Source organism: Protopterus annectens, chromosome 8.part1 (assembly GCF_019279795.1).
Source record: "Protopterus annectens isolate FY-2018-M chromosome 8.part1, PAN1.0, whole genome shotgun sequence".
Classification (NCBI taxonomy): Eukaryota; Metazoa; Chordata; order Ceratodontiformes; family Protopteridae; genus Protopterus; species Protopterus annectens.
Window position 1 is genome coordinate 269892223 of NC_056742.1, and position 24417 is coordinate 269916639.

The following is a 24417-nucleotide window of genomic DNA, read 5'->3' on the forward strand; positions in this document are numbered from 1 at the left end:
GTCCTATCCAAATAAAAACATAATTGCCTGTGAACATCCAAAAAGTGCAGCTTATGTTCAGCTCTGTTTGAATAGTTAGGAAAAAAGACATGAAGCTCAAAAGCCTGATTCAGGTTTATCTCAGAAGGAACCTTGGGTAAAAAGGAAGGGTTAGTTCTAAGTGAGACTCTGTCCTTGTGAAAAACAAGATAGGGAGGATGAATGCAGAAGGCTTAAAGTTCTGACACTCTTCTAGCTGAGGTGATAGCTACTAAGAAGAGAGTCTTCCAGGAGAGTAACTTTAAAGAACAGGAGGCCACAGGTTCAAAGGGAGGTAGAATCAGAGAGGATAATACAAGGTTCAGATCCCACGGAGACGGGGGATCTCTAATTGGAGGCCTGAGTAATACAGTTCCTTTGAGAAAGGCTTTACAAAGTTTATGGGACATGATGCTGGTCTCTGACAGTCCAGCATGAAAATTAGAGATGGCAGCCAATTGAACTCTAATGGTGGCAGAAGATGAGCCTCCTCGAAAGAGCTCTACCAAAAAATCCAGAACAGTGTGGACAGGGGCTGTAAACGGATCCATATTCCTGGTCTCTGCCCAGCAGGAGAAACTTTTCCACTTACTAGCATAGGTTTTTCTGGTAGTAGATTTATGTGAAGAAAGGATGATTTCACGTACTGGCTGAGAAATCTGCGGAAGCGTGGCTAAGGTTGGAAGTGGAGCAACCAAGCTGTGAGGTTGAGAGACTGAAGGGATTGGTGCAGCCCTCCCGACTGATGGACCAACAGGTCCGGCACTGGGTCCAGACTCCAGGGCTGTTCCAGCAGATGATGATGCAGGAACGGGAACCAAATTTGTCGAGGCCAGTAAGGGGCAATGAGGATCATCCTGGAACCCAAAGTGGTCGCTTTCTGAATCAGTTTGGGAATTGAGGGAATGCATACAGAAGACCCCGGGGCCAATCGTGGACTAGAGCATCTCTGGGGGAATGGCCGGGGAGGGGGAATAGAGTGAAGAAGTTTTCGCACGTGCTGTTGAGAGGGGTTGCAAAAAGGTCGCAGCAAGTTCAGTCTGCTGAGATCCAGAATGGGTCTCCAGTCCCCTGTCTTTTTTGGTACCAAAAACAACTTGGAGTAAATTCCAGATCCTTGCTGGTCTGCTGGGACTGGCTGGGTGGCCCTCTTTTTTTAGCAGTTTTGAAATTTCCAGTACTGCTTGATCCCTTAGCATGGGTGGGACATCTGGAAGGGATCTGTTTCTTTGTACAGGGATGTGGACGAAGGGAATTTTGTAACCCTCGGATATGATAGACTGTACCCATTTGTCTTGTGTGAGGAGTTGCCAGGCTTCTGGGTACAGTGACAATCTTCCCCCGACTGCCTCCGAAGGTGGACAGTCGGGCAGCCCCTCAGGGGTGCTGGTAGGGTTTGTCAGAGAAAGATTCCCTGCTACCCTGATTCTGCGGACCCCCTCTGCCCCTCGGGTGGTGTCTATTATTGTTCCCTCCTCTGCCCCTGGAGGGAAACTCGCCACATGTGTCAGGCATGACTCCCTGGGGTTTGCGAAACCACATTTTTCCACCCTTCTGACCTTTTGGGTATGGTCTAGATGGGGTAGAAAAACGGACTCCCACGGCAGAGAGAGTCTTGCCTTCCTGCTCGCACCTGGTAAGTGTATCCTTCACCTGTGGTCCGAACAAAGCTGAAGCATCGAAGGGGGTGTTGGTGAAGGACTTAAAGGGGTCAGCAAAGTTGCACAACTGCATCCAGGCATGTCATCTCAAGGCTACAACTGTGCCTGCGGCCCTACTCACCCCATCGGCTGCATAAGAAATGAGCTGCATGGAGGAGTTAACTATGGAGTTAAGGATTGCCAGCTGGGAGTTACTCTTTTCCTGAGACCCCGCAGCAGATGGATCCTGAAGGGTATCACCCAATTCCTTAAGGACATCCCTTTGAAGGCGGGTGAAATGGCACAGGTAGTTCAGTGACTGCATGGAAAAGGTCGCTTAAGAAAACATCCACTTCCCGTACCTGTCCATTGTCCTAGATTCTTTATTAGGTGGATGGACAGGGACAGAAGGATCAGGCAACTCCTTCTTAGTGGCTGCTGCAACCACCATGGCATCAACCGGGACACCCTTCGTAAGAAACTGTTTGTCGGACGGGGCTGTAATAAACTTTGTTGGCCTACGGGGAGTTGGTTCCACTGTGTCCGGGGCCATCCACTCCTTCCGAGCCACCACTTCCATGAGTGGGTCGAAAGGCGGAGACACCCAGGAGGTGGAGGGGCGAGAACCAAACACATCCAGGTACACCGACTCGTCCTCGGAGGGGTTGAGGGCAGTCCAGTTCCCCCTCTGCCTAAGGATATCAAGGATGTCTGAAAAGGAGACATCCTCAGAGGGGGACCTTGGGGACCCTTCCGAATCCTCCAAATCGATGTCTGAGGTGACTGACTCGGGGGGAGTCAACATGTTTCCTCTTACATTTTCTCTTCTGAGGGGGCTCCTCTGAATGATCAGGGGAGGCCTCGGAAGAGGAAGACACACCCAATAGGGCTACCTGGAGCGTCTGTTCTCCACGCTTGGGGTCAGGAGGGTGAACAGAGACCGACGTAGACACCATGGGGGGAGGAGCCGAAGGAGCTGATCGTGGGTCCGACCCAGGAGTCAGTACGCTCCTCATGACCTTGAAGGCGCCCCTATCAGGCAGGGAGGAAGGTCCCCGCACCGAAGAGATGAGAACCCCCCCCCCCCAGCACCGAGAGTGATGGCTCCGAGGCCGATGTCGGGGCCGAGCTCACCTGCGCCGAGGCACCGAGAGGGAGAATGGGGTCGGACAAGGGTCCGATGCCACTCGCCCCCTCGTAGACGACGAGGGAGTCTTGGCGCCCGGATCCCTCCACGGACTAAACCAATGAAGAGATCGGAGCCGACGAAGGAGCCGAAATGTGTGGTATCGGCTCTGACATACCGACGATTCGAGCCCCAATAAGCTCCGGCTCCGAACATAATGGAAGAGTCGGAGGAGGAATTGTTGAAGATGCAGGGATAGCCGCAATCTGTTGAGAAGGGCTAGTCAACATTTGGGCAAGTGCCTGCGACTTAAGGAGTCTACTGACCACCCTCTCGAGGTCGTGATCAGAAAGACTGGAAGACCGAGAGGAATGTGACCAATGGCTCCGCTCCGACTGTAGTAACGGAGATCTCGGAGCCGAATGAACAGACTCCAAAGAGGGAGATCTCGAGCATTTTCGGCTCAGAGAAGGCTCCGACACTACAACAGGAGCTGACCCCACAAAGGCTTACTCGGGGACCCTTCAGGCTTAAGTAAGCCCCTCAAAATAAGTTTGTTCCTACTCTCCTGCAGGACTCTCAGACTGAAGGCATGACAGACCGAACAAGAGTCCCACAGGTGTAGGGGGCCCAAACAATACACACAAGAAGTGTGACCGTCTGTCAGAGACATCTTCTGACAGCACGAGTCACACTTCTTGAAACCTGAGACCTTAGCATCCTTAGACATAATGACACTATAAAAGGGTACCAAGGAAATAAGTAACTAGTGCCTAACACACAACACACACACACACACACACACACACACACACACACACACACACACACACACACACACACACACACACACACACACACACACACACACACACACACACACACACACACACACACACACACACACACACACACACGCACTAGAACTAACACTACAATAATATAGTAGTACTAAGAGAAATAATACTGCTATAACAATATACAAATAACAAGACTAGTAGAAATATAAATATATATATAAGAAAAAACTAACTCTACCCTAAAGGGTGGGGGAGGAGGGGGGGGAGAAACTCTGAAAACTAGTAGCTAAGAGAGTTTCTAAATGGGATTTCTCAAGGAATCAGAAAAGGGGCACTAAGAGGAATATATCTAATAAGAAATAGCTATTTATATATAAATAAACTTAGTAAAAAAGTTTTATACGACCTGGAGCCAGTAAAAACGCAACTTCGTAGCTGAAGTGGCAAACGAGATCTGGGTATTGGACGCCTAGCATTGTGGGATATAGGGAGGGCCTCGAGCCGGTAAATAGCTCTCGAGCTTTGGTATAGGCCGAGTCGGAGCCCAGGATCAGCTCCGAACCCATCCAGCAAGAATAAAGGTGAGATTGACAACTTAACATCTGATGTGCTACAGCTGGTCTCCTACAGGCTGCTGAGAGGTGACCTATGCCTGGCCTATAAAACATCCTCTAATCCAGTCCTAATGGACTTGTTACACATCTGTAAAGCAAACAGTATCAGGAACACCCATTCAATGACCTACACTTTTACTACAACATAAATAAGACATGATGGAGGAACAGGTATGTGTCTCAGAGGCTCCTCCCTCTCTGGAACAGGCTTCCCATCCATGTGAAGCAGAGTTCAACCCTGCACTTATTCTAGCGAAACATGGATCAGTGGATGGGGACCCATAAATATACCCTTGGCCTGGAACCTATGTCTCTATTAGAGAGATGTTTGTAAAGGCCCCCCTGGGGCAATAGCGTAATACTTTGTTATGATACTATGGACTGAGAGACCAATTATGAGACATTAGGAATGACCTGCTTAGCTTGTCCACAAGGCAATTAAGAGACCCTGGAATGTGTGTTGCAGCTAGAAAATAATGTAAAGATTGCTAAATCCTCATCATTTCTCAGCATAGTGGACAATGTCTTTTTGAGCAGAAATAACTCCCAAAGGAAGGTAGTTCTGAAGTTCCTGCAATGCTATGAGGATTGCCCGCATGTCCACAATATTAATATGAAGACCTGCCTCTTCTGGACTCCATAATCTTTGGGCCATCCCTCCCTCCGACCCCCCCACCCACAGGAGGAGGTATCCATGGCCACCACCACTGTCAGCAGCTGTAGGATAAATTGTCTCCCAAAATGAATGTAGATGGAATCTAGCCATTATTGTAACTGTTGCTTGGAAAGATTGGTTAAAATGAACAGGACTGACAGGAGTTGGTAAAGCTGAGACCATCATGCCTTTAGGAGCCACTGCAGAATTCTCATGTAAAAAAAAGCAAACTGTACCATTAAAAATAGATGAAGCCATTAGTCCCGGTACTTTGAGTACCAGAGCACTTGTAGAAGAGGTGGAAAGGAGGAAGATTTGGATGTTTTTTCTCAACATCTGCTTCTGTCGAAAGGAAGAGACACTACTGACATAGTCATGTTCAGATGATATCACATTAATTGAGTCATTTGTGTTTATTGAAGAATTGATTTCTGATGGTATATTAAATGCCCAAGGATAGACAGAGTTGGAGCAAGCAGTCCCTGGCTTTGATTAATAATTCCATTGTTGGGGCAGCTACGAGCCAGTCATCTTGATAGGTAACGACTCTGATTCCCTGTAGTTGATGGCTTTGGCTATTTTGAAGTAAAGGTAGGCATCCTGGAGATCTTCAGAGCACATCCAGTCATTTGTCCGGAGACAAGGCAAAACTGACTGCACCATATGAACTGGGGGTTTTCACGTAGTTGTATAAGTGACTGAGGTCCAAAATGAACCTGAAGTCCTTGATTTTCTTTGGAACCAAAAAGAACATGGAGTAAAATCCTGACCCTGTCTGGTCTGGTGGGACCTCTTGAATTTCTCTTTTTTGAATCAAAGAGAAAATCTCTCTTTTTTCACCTGTAACTGATGGGGTGGTGCATCTGGCAGTGTCGGTCTTAATTTTGTGGATGACTGGGAAAGGGAATTTTACAGCCTCTGGATATTATCATTCTTACCCATGTGTCCTGAGTGATGGCCATCCACACAAAACTGCAAAGGGATAAACTACACCTGACTGCCTCCAGAGGGGAGCAGTTGGGCAGCCCTTCATGGACAGTGAGGTTGCTTTTTGGAAAAGATCTTATGGAATCCTGATTATCCTCAGTCTCTGGGTCTGTATCTCTTAAAGGGGCCATCTCTGCCTCAGCCATCCCTGTCAGATGTCAACTCAAATGGCTGACACATGGATTTCCTAAACCTGAGAGACTTTAGACCCTCTTGGTTCCTGCCATAAGATCTTTGTGAGGTCTCAAATTTCATTCAAATGACAGAAAAAAAAGCCATCTTGCTCACACCTATTAATCCTCCACTTCATGGATGGACCAAACACGGATATTCCATTATACAACGCAACTGCAAAGGATGCCTCAAAGTTGTCCACAAAGTTGAATAGGGGCAAGACAAGCCTAACATTTCACTGCAAGGCCTGCTCCTGCAGCCCTAGCCACTCCACCAGCTGCAATGTGCATGACCTACATGAAGAGGTTGGTGATGTTTATCACTGAGCGCAGGGATGTCTCCAACTGCTTCCTAGAATCCAACTTTGTGAGTCTTCTCAGAGTGGCAAGTGCATATTGAGCAAAATCCTTTCTGAAAATGATTTATATGGATGGTATAATTTAGGGCTCTACGTGCAAAAGTGTCCACTTCCCTAATCTGTTTATAGCCCTGTATTCTTTATTCTCAGTCAGCTTTTTAGTTGCAGGTGCCACAATGATGGAGCCAACCAGTGGACTCTTGGCCCAATGCTGTCTACTCTTGGTAGGGCCTAAGAATTTTGTCCAGCTTCTGAAGGATAGACGCACAGGTGTTGGGCTCCTACTATGATCTCTTAAGAGCTAGATCAATTAGTTTGTATGTTTGGGGAACCATCAAGAAGCAGAGGGGGCTGAACCATAGACCTCAAAGAGAATCTCCTCATCCTGAGAAAGGGTCTGTGAGCCAGGATCGCTTCTGTCATATAAGCTGAAGGATTTCATCAAAAGTGGTATCTTCTGGAGGGGGTAGGAGGAAGACCCTCTCAATCTTCTGAGTCAGTGCTGGAAGTGACTGACTCTAATGGGAAGCTAATGTGTCTGCTTCAGCATGTCCTTGTTCTTTGAATGTTGGGTATGTGCGACTTGATTTCTTAGAGGACTCTTCCTGCTGTTGAGCAGTAACTTTGAGGCCTGTTGCTCATCTCTGATCCACTGATGCATGTTGAGGCAGAGACAAAAAAGAGTGGGAGTTACTGGGTGGAATTGACCCTGTAGAAGTCTGCATATCTTTTCTCAGTGGATTCAAAATAATTTTCCCTTTAACTTGAAAAGCCACACCAACCTCTGCCAGATGTGAAGAACCTATGTCAGTAAATGAATCCTCTCCAAGAGGAGAAAAGGGTGCTGCTGAAGAGTGAATCCCCAAACTGGAAAAGATGGATGGCTTCGAGGAGGTGATTGGTGCCAAAGCCTTAAAACTCAAGGTCTCCAACACCTACAAAGGTACTGCACAAGATCGTGCCAGTGAAGATGCTGAAGTACTGTCATTCACTTGTCAATCCCAAGACAGTCCCTGCTCAAAAAGCCTTGGAGTCAGGTGAGTTGGATCAGATCCTTTGAGAGCCAAACTATAACTGTGGTCAGCAATGAAGACAGACCTCAGGTCCAGGACTGGCTCTGAAGACATCAGCACTGAAACTTGCAGAGGGGAAGGAGCTAACATAGGGGATGCTGGACCATCACAACTAAAGGAGATGGAAGGACCCCAATCTCAATTTGCTTCTTGAGGAAGGACTTCATTATGGGATCCAGATCTGCACTGTATGTGCTTCTGTAAAGACATGAAGGATGGAAATGACAAGGTAAAAGGTGGTTGAGAAGGGATCCAAGATAACGCTATCTCTCTGATGAAGTCCTACTCATTAAGCATTTGGATGACTTGTTGGAAATAATGATCAGCTCTGACAACTTATGCAGCCAAGGAAGGTGAAAGTGTCACAGCTGATGCTGAGGTCAACAGAGACCTGGGAACATTAGCAGCCAAGGTGATTTCCGAATCCTTACAACTTCTATTTCAGGATTCAGAGTTCTTTAACTGCTGAGAATGCTTGTGCTTCCCTGATGCCTTTTTGGGTTCCTCTGCCTCAGTTTCCTGGAGTAATTATCAGCTTACTTCTTCTATCTGAAAGGGCTCTAGACCCAAAATCTTTACAAACAATGCAGTCTTTGGAGAAGTGTTCTACTCCCAAGCACACCACTGTGTGAATACTTTTGAATGGACAATTGGGGAATTTGGCAACAGAGGCTAAAAGACATGAAAGGTAGGGATTTTATTGTTTAACATATTTTGTCTATGCACATAGAACATTAATGGATTTTTTTTTTTACTTTTCTACAGAAATAAGAAAAATCTTATTAAAAAGTATTACTTTGGTCATCTTCAGTGTTGATGTTAACGATGAGAAAATATGGGCTACAGGCTTGTAGGACAAGATAAATGGAAGACTCTTTCCCATCTTATGTTTAAAGCATTTTGTAAATTAAAGGTATGTGGTGAAGATCTGTGTATTTGGAAGGAACATAAAATGCAAGAGAACAAAGGAGGGCAATTTGTCTTCTATCCACATATAATTCAAAGGACTGTAGAGTCGTATGTGGAGTTGAGTTGCCTGATTATTTAATGTATTCTGCCAGGAAGAAAGATTACATTACTCTGCATTTCCACAGTAAATTGTCTGAAAGAGAAGAGCACAATGTACAGAGTTATTTAGTGAGATTTATCATGACACATTTTACTCAAAAAACAATATGCGCATTAACAAGAAAATACACAGAATGGCCACCTGTTAATTTTAGTGAGCAATAAACTGGTTAGCAACATAACTAGTGAAAAGTATTGGGAAAGTTGGAATAATGGTTAAGGTGATTACCTTACTGACACAAGGTTCAGGGTTTGATTCTTACCTTTGGAGAGCATGGCGAGACTTAAAAAGGCCCTCTGGGGTTGTTAGCCTAGTAACTACCTATGAACCTATAATCCACCACAACTATACAGGGCAATGTAACTGATTTAACCAGCAATAGTGATCACAAGGAATTTATGTCATAGTTGGCCAAATTTTCCTACCTCTCCACGAAAACCATTACTACAAAAACAGACCAATGATCTGAAGGAGCAACTTACTCCATTGTTTGCCCAGCTAATGTACATTTTCAACTTACATAAATAAATACACTCATTTTTCCAAGTGTAGCTGTTATCTGATATAGATACAAACTTGTCTTTTTAATAGCAGCTGTTAGCAATGGTTTCTGATGTGTATGACCTTACCTTTGCCAGCCACTGGAACTGAGGCATACGTAGTGCAACATGAGTACCACTGATGATTTAATCTGCTCAGAGTGAAATGAAACAAATCTTCTACCATCCTAACAATGAGTTAACCTAGAATTTTAGACTGGACACTAAATCAGTATATTTCTTTTAAAAATGTAGAAATAATGTATTTAAAACCAGTGATTATTTTAAATTATACTACTGTGGGGATTTCACTTAGGATTTGTGCAGAAATGCTATAGTTTGATGCTACACATCACAGACCTTAGCCAGCAGACAGCATCACCAATAGTACCATACAAGAGAGGGTGAGTGGATGTTGGGAGGTAACATCTCTGTTAAAAAAGATGCTTTTGAATAAGCTGTTTTATTTATGTTCATCTACTCCGCTACCTGGAACAAACTAAATTATCCACTGCTTGTCATTAATGTACAATATCTTCTTACAGCACTTTTTACTCAGTTAAAAGGAACTAAACTTTTATCATATTTTTACAGCAATCAGACATATTTATGTACAGGAATCCATAAAAAGAATTATGTACTTACCATAACTTGGCATCTGTGTTATCCTATGTCATTATTTATCACTCTTGGATGTAGGATCTGACAATGGATCCAAGCCGGCAACTTTACAGACAGCTTCTAGGCTCAAGCTCCTCCCACTCCGACGATCACTTGCTGCCCACAAACCACTCAGATCAAGTTTGCTCTAAAGCTAGAAGCAGCTAAGAAAGACATTGACCATCCGATAGGACATCTCCACTTCCTCTAGGTCCCACTGAACGGGGGAAGGAGGGAGGGATAGTGATGAATAGTGGCATAGGGCAACATAGGTGCCAAGTTATGGTTAAGTACATAACTCATTATCTGATGTTATCCATGTCACTATTCCTCACTCTTGGGTCAGAGTCCTCAGGTATCATAAATCCTGGGTGGCCTCATGGAAGGACATGCCAAAGAACTGTGGAGCCAAAAGAAGCCCTATTCCTGGAGACAATGTCAAGTTTGTAATGTGTAACAAAAGTATGATATGTATACCAGGTGACTGTCGCACAAATCTCATCTAAGGAATAACGGGCCAAATAGGGAGCTGATGTAGCCACGGATCTGGTGGAATGAGCTCTAAGTGGCCCTGGTAATGGTAAACCATTAGACGAATAAACCATAAGAATACAATTCAAAATCTAATGAGATATAGTAACCTTAGAGACTGCTCGACCCTATCTGTTAAAAGAAAAGGCCACAAACAGCTGGCCAGAATTGCAGAAACTCTTGGTTCTGTCCAAGTAGAATCATAGTTGTCTATGAACATCAACTATATGCAGTAAATATTTCCCTTTATTGGAGAAGTTGGGAAAGAAAACTGGCAACTGAATGGATGGATTCAAACTGGCCTCCGTGGCTACCTTAGGCATGAATGAAGGGTTGGTTCAGAGAGCCACTCTGTCTTTATGAAACACCAAATATGGTGGTTTTATAGAAAGAGACTGCAGCTCAGACACTCTGCTTGATGAAGTTATAGCTACCAGAAGGGTGGTCTTCCAAGATAGAAATTTCATATCACAAGTTGCAGCAGGCTTGAAGGGACTCTGTGTAAGAGATAGCAGCACAAATGAAAGGTCCCAAGGAGGAGAAGGATCTTTGACTAGAGGCCAGAGTAGAAAAACACCCTTCAAAAATGCCTTACAAAGGTAAGAGAAAAATGTAAGCTCCTCGCAAAGATGAAAATTAGAGATAGCCACCAATTGTACCTTGATAGTAGAGAAGCTTGCCCCTTTCTGAAAAAGTGAAGACAAGAACACTTGCTCCTGTACACAACCACCATGAACTTAATCACCTGACCCCCATTGCATAAAGCCCCTTTCTCAATTCATACTTAATTCTTGCCACAAACTCTAACTCCTAATACCTTTTTTCACTAAATTTCTCCACTACTCATATTTACCTCCCTCCCTTCTTTTCCCACTTAGCTTACTCCCCTTTCTCTGATTTCACTTCATTCTAACTGCTACTCCTCTCCTATTTTATTTATAAATTTTAAAAAAATTCTAATTTTCTCTTTTTTTTTACCCATAGCCTCCTCCCTTTTTTCTGTCTTGACACTGCCCTATCTATCAACTTCCCCTCTGCTTCTGATTACTGATATACATGTCGTTGCCTGTAAGAACTATGATTTGATATACAGTACTTTCTGTACTCTTATCTTAAACTCTGAGTTAATTGTCATTACTTCCCCTCTAAATGGGGGAATTCCTTATGTATTGGAGATATATAAATGACTTTAACATATTGTTTTATTGTCTTTTTTTGTAAATAACACCTTTTAAATTCCCATACTACAAATGGGAATCCAAGCATTATAATGCATGTTTATATTACCCTATGTATACTATACTATTTGTAAACATTATTATGGCGTATGTAATACATTGTGGAGCTTTTCTCTCCGGGCCTCTGCTGAAAAAGGGCGCAAGCTCAGTCAGACATTCCCTGTCAACAAATGTCAAATAAATAGATAATAAATAATAAATAAATAAAATATCTGAGATGGGAGCTGAGAAGGGGGTCCAGATTTCTCATATTTTTACAGAGGGAAAATTAGAGATTTTTTTTTTAAATTTATAAATACGATAGGAGAGGAGTAGTAGTTAAAATGAAGTGAAATCAGAGAAAGGGGAGTAAGTATGAATTGAGAAGGGGCTTTATGCAATGGACTGATTCAAGATTATGGGAAGTAGACAAACCATGCTGTCAGACAAAGAGTCTGAAGGTTGGGGGTTGGAAGCTGGGAGGGATGGGAAATCAGATCCGGAAGGGGATCTAGTACCCAAGGGAGGGTACTTAAGATGAGACAGTGGGAGAGGAAACCACATCTGCCGAGGCCAAAAGGGGGCGATGAAGATCAAGGTGGCCTTGAGGAGTCAAGCTTTCTGAAGCACTCTTGAAATGAGAGTTGTAGGAGGGTAGGCGTAAAGGAGACCCAGACGCCAATCATAAACAAGAGCATCCCTGGGGACTTCCGGATAGGGAGAATCAGGGTGAAATACCAGCTACATTTGTGGTTGTGAGGGGAAGCGAACAGATCGCTGCTCGGCTGACCCTTGTGAAGGAAAATCTCTTTAACCACTGAAGGATTCAGGGACCACTCATGAGGACTCAGGATGGCCCTGCTAAATCTGTCTGCCAACACGTTAGACTCGCTGGGAATGTGTGCTGCAAGGAGAAAGTACCCTGAGGACATCGCCCATTCCCACACCCTCATCGCCTCATGACAAAGCAGATAAGATAGTGTGCCCCGCTTTATTGTTGACGTACCACACAAATGCCATGTTGCCCATGTGAACTGCAATGGTACCCAGAGAAAGGCAGCCCTGAAAAGACTGCAATGTGAGGAGGACTGCTCTCATCTCTAGCACATTTATGTGCAATTTGGTCTCTGCGGAGGACCACGTACCTTGGACAGTCTTTCACTGGTAATGGCCCCCCACCCCAACAGGGAAGCATACGAGGTCACAGTGGCACTGGGGAGAGGAAGAGAGAATGGTCTGCCTGCTAGCAGATCAGCAGACTGAATTCACCAAAGAAGATGACACCTGCACTGAAGTGAGATGGATTGAGGCAGTCATCGGCTGGGACAGAGAAGACCACTGAACTGCTAGAGTCCACTGCAGAACTCTCATGACTCTGGCTAATGGCAATATGTAGATTGCCACTGCCATGGACCCTAAGACCCTGGAAATAAGGCAAACCTAAGGACGAGGCAGATCTAGAAGGCATTGGACACGAGTTCTGATTAGATGCACACTGCGGAGAGGGAGCACTGCAATCTCTGACACAGTGTCCAGCTGAATCCTGATGAACTCCGAATTTTGGGATGGAATGAGATTCGATTTGGGCAGATTCACTGTGATCCCTAACTGGTCGAACAGTCAAAGCACATAATGAGTAGCTGTGGACAGCTGATGCTTGGTGGGAGCTGTGAGGAGCCAATTATCGAGGTAATGAAACACCTGGTATCCCTGCAGTCTCAGGTGAGCTGTGATCACTGCCATGCACTTGCTGAACACCTGGGGGCTGTGGTGAGATCAAAGGGCAGGGTCCTGAACTGGAAATAACTGTCCCCTACACAAAAGCAGAGGTGTCTCCTGGAGTGCCTGTCTATTTTTATATGATAGTATGCATCCTGGAGATCCACTGAGCACATCCAATCATCCTTGTCCAGAAGGGACACGATGGAGTGGAGAGGGGCCAACTGGAACTTGGACTTCTTGACAGAGAGATTCAACACACTGAGGTCTAGAATTGGATGCAGGTCCTTTGTCTTTTTTGGCACCAAAATGAAGCATGAGTAAGTTCCGGATTCTCGTTCTGGGGACCTCTTGGATGCTCTCTTCTGAAGAGGTTTGAGTACTTCTTGTTGAGCTAACTCCCTCTGATAGGGTGACACATCGGGTAGGAATTTCTTGACTGGAGGTGGTGACTGAGGAAAGGGAATAAAATAGCTCCTGGAAATAATGTTTACCACACAGTGATCTCTTGTAATATTTGCCCAAGCCAAAGGGTGCAGTGATAAAGGACTCCCAACTGCCTTTAGGGCAGGATAGCCGGGCAGTGCTAAAGGAGTGCAGAGGGGGCTTCTCAGAGAAAAGTTCTCTGGAGCCCTGATTTTGTGGACCCCCTCTGCCCCTGGGGCAGTGTCTGGTATTGAACCCTCTCCCATGACCTCTAGAAGAGGGCTCTTCCTGACCATCCTGAAAGGAAGACTGTGACATACAAAACCACAATGTCCTAGTCCGTCATTGCATCTTGGAGAAGGAGCATTGAGGGGTATAAAACTTGATTCCCACAGCCAATAAGTTCTTGCCTTCCTGTTCACTGCGGGTGAGTGTCTCTTTGACTGAAGGAACAAAAAGAGTAGATCCATCAAAGGGGGCATTAGTGAAAGATGCCTTAAAGGACTCCACAAATCCGCAAAGGCACAGCCAGGCATGGTGCCAAATAGTGATGTCTGTGCCGGGTGCTAGAGTGGCGCCTTCCACAGCACTGGTAATCAGTCTCATCAGGGAATTAGCCAGGGCGGTGAGACTAGATAGCTTGGGGGACATCTTAGTGAGTTCCCCCGGCAGGCAACAAAGGGAAGTGGTAAGCTCTTTGACCATGTCCCTCTGGAGTTAGGTGAAATGTGCCAAGTAGTTAAGCACCTGCAGACCAAAGGTAGCTGAGGCAAAGACCCACTTTCTGTGTCTATCGATCATCCGGGACTCTCAGTTAGGGGGATGAACAGAAGTACGTTGCTCTGTCAGTTCTTTCTTGTTGGAGGCAGCTACCACAATAACATTGACTGGCGATCCCTTGGACCAGAACTGTTTGTCAGAGGTGGGGCTAAGAAATTTGTTGGCGTGCTTCGGTACCGGCTCCACAGTATCCGGCTCCTTCCAAGCCCTGCTGATGAGAAGGTCAATAAATTTGTCAGCCGGGTTAGAAACCCAGGTGGTAGATGTTCCTATCTCGAAAGCCTTCAGGAACATGGACTCCTCAGAGGACAGGGCAGGGAAGACCATCTGCCCTTAAGCTTGAGGATTTCTAAGATGTCCCCCAAAGGAGATATCCTTGGGTGGAGATCTGGAGGACCCATCCCCTTCATCAAGGTCCATATCCTCAGTGACAGACTCCATATGGGAGTCTAGGTGCCCCCTCTTGCATGATCTCTTCCAAGGCACCTCTTCCAGAGAGGGGTTCAAGGAAGGATTTGGAAGAGAGGGGGACCCCAATGGGGATGACTCCCACCAGAAGGGTAGATCAAGAGGACTGACCGGAAACAGGATAAGAAGAGTCCACTACAGGGGGTCAGAATGGTCCCTGGAAAGCCAGGGAGACAGCAGTAGTGGAGGAAATAGTCCTCTGTACAACCCGGAAGGCCGAAGGGCTAGATGATACTCCATCTGCACCCCTGGCAGGCAAGCGCATCTAAGAAGAGGGACCAGAGCATGCCAGAGCCTTCCTGCCTCTGGACAGTATGGCCCCGAGCTGTCAAGGGCAAAAGCACCAAGGGGAAGGGACTGGTCTAAAAAAATAGGTCTGGAGCCCCCAACCAAGGATTCTGGGTTGACGGGTCAAACCAGGACTCCGTCTGCCCAGGGGTTGGCCGAGCCGAGGAAGTCAGGGACACCGATGGGGTAGATGCAGAATGGTCTCTAGGAACCCCCGTCTCCTCCCTGAAGCATCCCAGGGCCTGAAAATCTGAAACCATCTGAATCAGACAAGGAGAAGTCAATGAAGGGGTAGGAGATGGACCCCTGGCCAGGTGGGCACAGGATACAAGAAGCCCCAACTCAATCTGAACCTTGAGAAAGGACCTCATCATCCTGTCCATATTGGTGGGGAGCAAACTCTTGGAGGACCTGGAAGAGGCAGAGAACCTAGCTGGAGATGGGTGTCTGGACCCCAAGGACCTCCCATGCCTATCCAGAGATTGGCTCGTGTGCTTGGAAGTAGAAGGGGACTGCCCCAAGCCAGAACTCGACGGGGAGTCCTCTATAAAAATTGTGGGATCCAACACTGATCCCAGATCCAACTATCTTGGATCCAAGGACAAATGAGGATCTGAAGGCTTGAATCCAACATGACTCGGATCCAAGGAAACCAGATCCATGCCTGGTCCGGATCTGACCAGATCAGAAAGCCTTGTTTCGGAGGCATTGGGTCCAGGAGTAGATTTCCGCAACCTCAAATCTGAGGGTCTTGGAGTGGAAGCTCTGGATCTGGAGAGGAAGAGGTGGGACCTAGGATCTGAGGAAGTTGGATCCAATGCAGCCGAGGCTGAGATGGGATCCGACAGCCTGGACATTTTTGAAGAAGAGGAACAAGAAGACCCGAGGAGAAAGGGGGCCTTCCTCTTATGGTCAAAGTGGCCAGACTTGACTGGGGACAGAGAAAACAGACCCCCTTGGAACATACCCTTTAGCAAATGTTTGACTGACATGCTGAAAACAACAAGAAGCTACCAAAGCCTAAGGGACGTGTTAAAATCATTAACTGGGAAAAGGCTACAGTCAAAAACCCGAAAAAGGACCAACAATAACAGTCAGAAACAATAAAGAAGAGTAACTCTAAAGGGAATAGCTGAAAAGAAAAAGGGCGCCAAAAGCCAATGACAACAACAAGCAACAACAGCCACACACAGAAAAGGGGAGGGGAGGGACTATCACTAACCACAAGACCAAAATGTATAATAAAACTACTACCAGGAGAGAAATTAGCAGAAAAAAGACAGATTTAAGTACTTATCTCCACTGGAGACTCAAGCCAGAGAGAGACACATCTGATGCTGAGCGTGGCAAATGAGATCTGATGGGTTAGAGGGTAGCAAGGGATCATGAGAGTGGGAGGAGCTCGAGCCTAGAAACTGTCTCTAAAGTTGCCAGCTCGGATCTTATATCGGATCCTGGTTCTAGGTTAGAAGATCGACAGCCAACATCACCGACAACGGATTAGCGGGCGCCAGATGATCGACACTCGGAAGACCGATGCTACGGATGAAAACGCCGACGCCAGGGATAATGACTTGGAAAGAAGGCTGTGTGAGTATGCGGTGGTGACGGACGTTAGGGTGCGAGTAAGGTAAGTGTGGATAGTGACAGTCTGTGGGGATAGGGGTGGGTTAAGTGAGTTAGGGTTAGGGCGCGGGTTAGGTAAGTGTGCGGTAGTGGTAGTTTTTGGGTTAGGGGCGGGTTAAGTGAGTTAGGGTTAGGGCGCGGGTTAGGTAAGTGTGCGGTAGTGGTAGTTTTTGGGTTAGGGGCGGGTTAAGTGAGTTAGGGTTAGGGCGCGGGTTATGTAAGTGTGCGGTAGTGGTATTTTTGGGTTAGGGGTGGGTTAAGTGAGTTAGGGTTAGGGCGCGGGTTAGCTGCGTGTGCGACAGTGACAGACCTTAGGGTAAGGGTTTGCGTTAGGGTTGTACATAGTTGTGTGTGTGAGGTTTAGTGTGGGTTTGTGAGGATTTTGGTGTGCTTGTGTTCTGTGTGTGGTTTTTGGATAAGGGGATGTGTTTTGTTAGTTGATTGTTGTTATTGTGGTGTGTGCAATGTATGGGGTTTCGTGTTTGTGGACTGTCGGTTACTTGTTTGTCGGGCATGTGAGGTGTCGTGTTTATGGTTTGTCGATAATGTGGTGTCGATGTTTCTGTTGTCGGTGAAAGTGGCTGTCGATCTTATGACCTAGAACCCGGATCCTACACCCAAGAGTGAGGAATAGTGATATGGATAACATCAGATCCCAGAATTATACAGAAGCAAGCTGTTACAGCCCATTGTTCCATTACCACTCAGACATTTCAAGCAAAGCATTTAATTTTTATGGCTTCTTTAATTTGTTGTAGTTCTACATATTACCTTCAGTGTGAGCTTCTTACATTCTCCTTCAGTATCCCAGATAGACACTGTTCTGTCGTAGGCACCAGATACTACCACAGATGCTAAAATCAGAAGAAAATAATTTACTTTAATTACTTTTTAAAATATTTATGAAATACCCATGTACTTCATGTCATTCATCTCAATAACTTCTAGTACTATGTATTAAAAAAAATTTCTATATATTACAAGGTCTATTCTGCCTCACTGCTGCACCCACCAGCTTGTGCTTTTTGACCCCTATGCCCTGTCATCCAATAACTTCTACCCTGTTTGTAATGCAACTAACCATACTGGCTGCCCAATGTAATTTATGAAAGGTGGGAAGAAATGCCCATCACAGTTCCATTATAAAATACAGTGGGAAAATCCTCTGTAAGGTAACTGCCAAATCTAAAAAAAAATGTTCTACACATCCCTGAAACCTAACTAAAAAAATATTTTTTACAGGGGGCAAGACCTTCTGCACCCTCCACATCATCACTTATTTAATAATATTAACTTCATAGTTGCACTACCATGGAGAAAAAGGAAACACCCTAACAGAGTGAGGATAGTACTTACACAGACGGTGATCTCTCAGTTCATACCTTCATGGGCTTATACTGAGCTGAGGACTGCAGAAACATCAAGAAGCTTCACCACATCATCTCTGTAATGATAAAGATAGACAAGTTTCCTCGGGGTAGAAGATCATTTGCATTAACACCAGGCATGAGTTTACAGTTATCCACCCTTTTGCTGAGGTTTGTTTTAAAGGCTTTCAGGGAGGTACTGTGCTTGATGTGCAGTAGGAATCTATTCCAAAGGTAAAGGATGCATTAGATAAGAAACCTAACATGCCAGAAGGTATTGCTGATCTTACAGTGGAAGTTTATGTCCTTGGAGTGGGTAATAGTTGAGCTGTTTGACCTATGAAGGTGAAGTTAGTCAAAAGTGCTCTTTCATAGCATGAAATGATAGGCAATGTTCACTTCTTAGGATCATATACAAGACTGTATATAGGGATAGATATTTCAGCTTGTTATGGTAGCTTAAATGAATCAAATCATAGATTTGTTTCTAGTTAGGAATGATTGAGGTCTTTCAAGTTGTACAAGGTGCTTAAAGAGTTGAATTTCAAAAAGGATCATTTGACTATAGGTCTGACAAGGGAGGAGTAAAGGGGACAAGGAAATCCTTGGACCTAGAAGAGATGACATGACAGATGAGCAATGCAAGGCAGAACAACTTTCTGATTACAGCTGAGACATGGTGTTTAAAAGAAATCTCATGTATCAGTGTGAGTACCCACATCTCTAATAATGGGGCCTTTTCTAAGGGGGACACCAGTCAGTGACATAGGGAACACCGTGATTTGCATTCCAGGTGAGCTGTACCAACAAATGTCAACATCTGGCTGAAAAAGATGCTACCACTTCCAGGTTCACAGTTCCAACAAGTAGTCCCCAAATGGAATTCCAAGAACAGCAGCAGATGGAAAGCTCCAAAATACAGTTCTAACTATGGCAAAGAAAATCTCAGAGTCAGGTAAGCCAGACAAAATCTGGCTTAAACAATCTAACACAATAACAATGTAACACAATAATGGCCCTGGCATAGCAGCAACAAATCCATACAAAATGTCTCTTCACCATAATTGCACTGAAATTGCTGAAACCGGCAGACAGTCAAATATTTAAAGTGTATAATTACAAACATGGAGTGCAAACACAGAAACAAATTAAAACAGAAAAAATGTGTATGAGATTTGCTCTAAGCAGCTGCTGACCACCATCTTGGACACACCATAGCAAGTAACAGCAGGGAACAATTCAGTAGTGATACTGTTAGAAACAATAACAAAGTATTAACAAACTCAACAAGACCAGTAAAACTGCAAAGTACTGTTGTATAGTTAAACTTATAACTGCAGATGTTCAAATATATCACTGTTGCAGTAGCCTTTAGATATGGGACTTATCCTGCCAATGACACCCATATGTCCAGCCAGTCTACAAAGCTTCTGGAACCTTCCTCATATGTCGTACATCTGCCCTCAGCAAGAGTATATGTGCCAAAATTCAGAGCTTTATTCCCCCTAGAAAGGAAGTCTGAACCCTACTGCTCCAAGTCAAGTCTTTTGTCACAGGAAAAAAGGAGGGTACCTCATCCCAGCAAGGGAAGGGATTTTTTAGAGGGCTGGAAGGAGCAAATTAATACTACAACAGCAATTGAACATCAACTGTTATGGTAATTTTAACTACAAAACTGAATTATATTCTTCATTACCACACTGTTACAGTAGTCATTACATATGGGATGACTGCCATACTCAAGAAGAAAGAGTGGATGGACAAAGTCCAGAATTCCTTGAAGAACAGATTTAGGGAAGTCTGCTCTGGCAACAACATCAAGCTTGCAATATTTGTTAAATGTGTGAACTGAGGACCACATATCTGCTTCTAACATAGATCTAAAGTCCACACCTTTCCAGAAAGCCCCAGTTGTGACAACTATTCTAGAAGAATGAGCCTTGTCATTCTCAGGATGATTTTTTCTATAGTTAGAATAGCAGAACTAACTGTAGAAGGAAAGACATCTAGAGATAATTTGTTTAGAAACTGCCTGCCCCTTTTTCTTACATCATAAGAAACAAAACGTTGATTTGATTTTCTAAAGTCTTTAGTTCTATCCAGGTAATATATGAACTTCCTGTTGGTAAGTCCTTTCTGATCTTTTGAAGGACTTTCAAATTGAGAGGAAAGGGGTAAAGGCATAAAGAAATGTTCTCATCAAGGGAGCTGAAAAGGCATATGTCTTCAAGCCTCTGTCAGTTGTCTCAGAAAGAACTGTTTGAGCTGTCTGTTCAAATTGGAAACAAACAGATCTATCTGGACAATTTCCAACTGATGGACTATGTGCAGGAAGACCAGGTACATCCACTCTTGATGGTCTTTCCAGGATTTACTCAAGGAGTCTATTACTGTGTTCTTCTCTGAAGGAATGTAAGTTGCTTGAAGAAATAAGCTGTAATGATCTGCTATGTCCCAGACAATCATGACCAGCCTGCAAAAGAGTTATGAGCTTACTCCTTCCTGTTTATGTACCACATCACAACGGTGTTGTCAGTCACCACTAACAGAGTGCTTGGAGGTCAAAGATGATTCAGATCTTTCAGAACATTTGTAAAAGTAGGTTGATGTGTCTGAGCCTGTTTCATGCTTCTCAGATTCCCTGCACCTTGACACTCTGAGAAATGGTTTACCCATGACTGATCAGTGTATGCTCCTTTGACTCACCAGTTTCCAAAAGATGAATATTGAAAAAGTACAGTTGTGTACACTTACCATAAATGTAGATGTTCGAGTGTATTCACTGTTGTAGTCATTACATTTGGGTTATCTGTCTGCAGGTAGCCCTCAGCCCGCCTGAATACCAGAGTCTTGGATTCCTGCATCGGATGCTGTTTCTTCTTCTATGACGTCAGGTCGTCAGGGGTATAAAACATGCAGCCAACGCCATTACATCAGTTTTTCTTGCTCCAGATGTCAGGTGCCCCCACAATGGGAAGCAACTATATATTATGTTACACCTCCATCAAAAAGCAAATACACCAGAAAGCTTAAAACAAGAAAGAGAGGTAGAGCCAATAGAAGTCAGGGTGCTGGAGGAAGGGTAACCAGGACTGCAACAGTGAATACACTCGAACATCTACATTTATGGTAAGTGTACACAACTGTGCTATGTTCTTCGTGTTTCACTGTTGCAGTCATTACATTTGGATTGATTCCCAAAGCTAAGGAAGGGAGGAGGAAGTTAGAGAGCATTAGGGCAAGCTATTAAGCCCTGCAAGACTGCAGTGGCAAAACCAGCTCTGGATTTAGAAAAAATAGACATGTGGTAATGCTTGGTGAAGGTATGTACAGAGCTCCAGGTAGCAGCGTCTAGGATGTCCCTGGTAAGGACTCCTCTGAGAAAGGCTGTAGAGGTAGATGCAGCCCTGGTGGAATGTGATCTTATCCCCAATGGTGTAGGTTTTCCATGGTGCTTATAGCAGAAATTAATGCAATGGGTTATGCATTCAGGAATGGTTTGCTTTGAAATGGCCTTCCCCTCTGCCCCTGCAGCAAAGCCAACTAGCAGCTGTTCAAATTTTCTGACAGGCTTAATCCTGTCCAAATAAAATCTAAGTTGTCTGTGCACATCCAAAGCATGCAGTATTCATTCTCCTTTGTTTTGTGGATTCGGGAAAAAGGTAGGCAAATTAATGGACTGGTTTAGGGCCACACTAGACACCACCTTGGGTATAAAGGAAGGACTGGTCCTGAGGGAAACCCTGTCTGCATGGAAGATAATGAAGGGCTCCACTGCCATGAGGGCCTGTAATTCAGACACTCTTCTTGCTGAAGTGATGGCTAGAAGGAAGGCTGTTTTCCAAGAAAGGAATTTCAACTCTGCAGTTGCAGCTGGTTCAAATGGAGGGAGAGTGAGCTTTTCCAATACAAAGTTAAGGTCCCAGGCTGGAGTAGGGGCTTGCCTGGGGGGTCTTAAATTTTTAGCCTCTCTGAGGAATTGCTTTAGCAGGGAGTGTGAGAAGAAGGGTGGTTCAGTATTATAATGTGCTGAAATGGCAGAGGCATGAATTTTAATTGACGAGAAGGATAGGCCCTTGTGGAACATTTCTGTTAAGTACTGAAGAATATGAGGTAAGCTGGGCACCATTGTGCCCATCCCCTGAGTCTGGCTCCAGGAACAGTATCTTTTCCACTTTTCAGCATAGGATTTTCTAGTACTAGGCCTCCTTGCTTCCAGAATGGCATCTAGCACCTGCTTACTGAGGGATGCTATTGGAGAGCTCAAGGAATTAACCAGGCTGCAAGGTTCAGTGTTTGAAGCTGAGGGTGCAGAATCTGGCCTGCCTGCTGGGACAGCAAAGGAAAGCATCTGAGGTAGGTGCCATGGCTCCAGCAGTATCATACTGCGCAAGAGGGGGTACCAGTGCTGGCGAGGCCAGTCTGGTGCAATCAGTATTGTCCTTGGTTTGTCCTGTTTGATCTTTAGCAGAACCTTCGAGAGGAGAGGCAGAGGGGGAAAGGCATAAACCGAGAGGCTTTCCCAGGAAAAGGACAGGGCATCCACTTTCCAAGCTTGACTGTGGGGAGTCTTTGTGCAGAATTTGTCTAACTGGTAGTTCTGAGGGGAGGAAAACAGGTCTGTCTCTAGAGTCCCCCATTTGTTCCTCAAGAGGTTGAATATTTTTGGTTCCAGTTTCCATTCGTGTGGGTCCATGAGATTTCTTCTTAGGTCATCTGCCAGTGAATTTAGCTTGCCTGGCAGGAATTGAACTTGTAGGTGCACTTGGTAGCTCAAGGCTGTGTTCCACAGAGCCATGGCTAGTCTTCAGAGAGGGTACGAGTGGGTTCCCCCTGCTTGTTTATGTACCACATAACTGTGGTGTTGTCTGTCTTTACCAATAATTGTCCTGGAAGGATGTGATCTTTGAAGGCTGTCAGGGAATTCTGTACAGCTAGCATTTCTTTTTGGTTGATATGCAGGTGCATATGACTCAGGTTCCATTTGCCCTGAATGCACTGCCCTGCCAAGTGAGCCCCCCATGCATAGTCTGATGTGTCTGCTGTTAGGGTTTGGGTTTGGGCAGCAGGGGGTAGAGTGAAAGGGAACCCCTTGTTGTGGTAGCAGGCCTCTGCCCACCAAAGGAACTCTGTCTTTATACAAGGAATAATAGGAATCATTGATTCCAGGTCCTGAGAATGTTGACACCATAGGCTTTTTAGATACCATTGTAGTTTCCTCATATGCAGTCTTGCATATGGAATTAGTAGAATGCAAGAGGCCATGAACCCCAGGGCTTGCAAAATCTTCCTTGCAGATAGCTGGGTCTTTGTGGCCAGTAGTTTGAAGTAGGTTGTCAAATAAACTTGTTTCTCTGGAGTGAGGTAAGCCATCTGGAAAGTTGTGTTCAAGCTTGCTCCCAGGTATACAATCTGTTGGCAGGGTACTAGGTGAGATTTATTTTCATTTATGGTGTAGCCCAGTGAGGTTAGAAGTTTCTTTACGAATGCCAGATGTTTTAATAGCAAGTCCTGGCTTTCTGCCTGAATCAGACAATTGTCCAGGTATGGGTATATTTAAATATTTCTCTGCCTGGCTAGAGCTAGACATTTTGTGAATACCCTGAGTGCAGTAGATAAGCCAAAAGGAATTGCAGAGAACTGATAGTGCATGGAGCCTGCTCTGAAGTGTAGGTATTTCCTGCAAGATTCCCTTATTGGAATGTGCAGGTAAGCTTCCTTTAAGTCTAAGGTTGCCAACCAGGCATCTTTTCCTAGTATAGGAAGCAGCTCTTGAAGTGTTAGCATTTTGAATTTTGGGATTACCAAAAAGGTGTTTAGAATAGAGAGGTCCAGGATAGGATGCCAGGAACTGTCTTTTCTGGGTATTAGGAAAAGTCTTGAATAAAAACCTTGTCCCCTTTCTTCTGCTGGGACAGGTTGAATAGCCCTGATACTTAGAAGAGAGAAAACCTGCTGTTGAGCCTCTGCCCACTGGTTTGGGGTAAGGTCTGGCCAACCATTTGGGGTTGGTAGGGTGTGGAAGTGGAATCTGTATCCTTGGAAAACTATATTTAAAACTCATTTGTCCTGGGTAATGAGTTCCCAGTTTTTTTGCAGGGCAAGCTTTCCTCCTAAGGGAGCAGGCAGTTGAGCAGGGCTTAGAAGGGATAAGGTTAAGTCATTGTGACATTTTTCCATGGGGGGGGGGGTGTCTTACTACTTCCTGCTTTGGAAGTGGGAGCCCCCCACTGCTTAGGCCTGTGCGTAGCCTGAGACTGTAACCTAGGTGGTCTGCTGTTC

General features: G+C 45.0%; 1 protein-coding gene across 2 annotated transcripts in view; it reads right to left on the bottom strand.

The window, feature by feature from the left end:
* Window positions 1–24417, bottom strand: part of WDR88 (WD repeat domain 88) — a 772406-nt gene that overhangs the window by 148154 nt on the left and 599835 nt on the right. For both annotated transcript variants that reach the window (XM_044081867.1, XM_044081868.1), the window contains exon 8: window positions 17540–17622. In XM_044081867.1, coding sequence (XP_043937802.1) covers window positions 17540–17622 — 83 coding nt within the window. The remainder of the gene's footprint in view (window positions 1–17539; window positions 17623–24417) is intronic.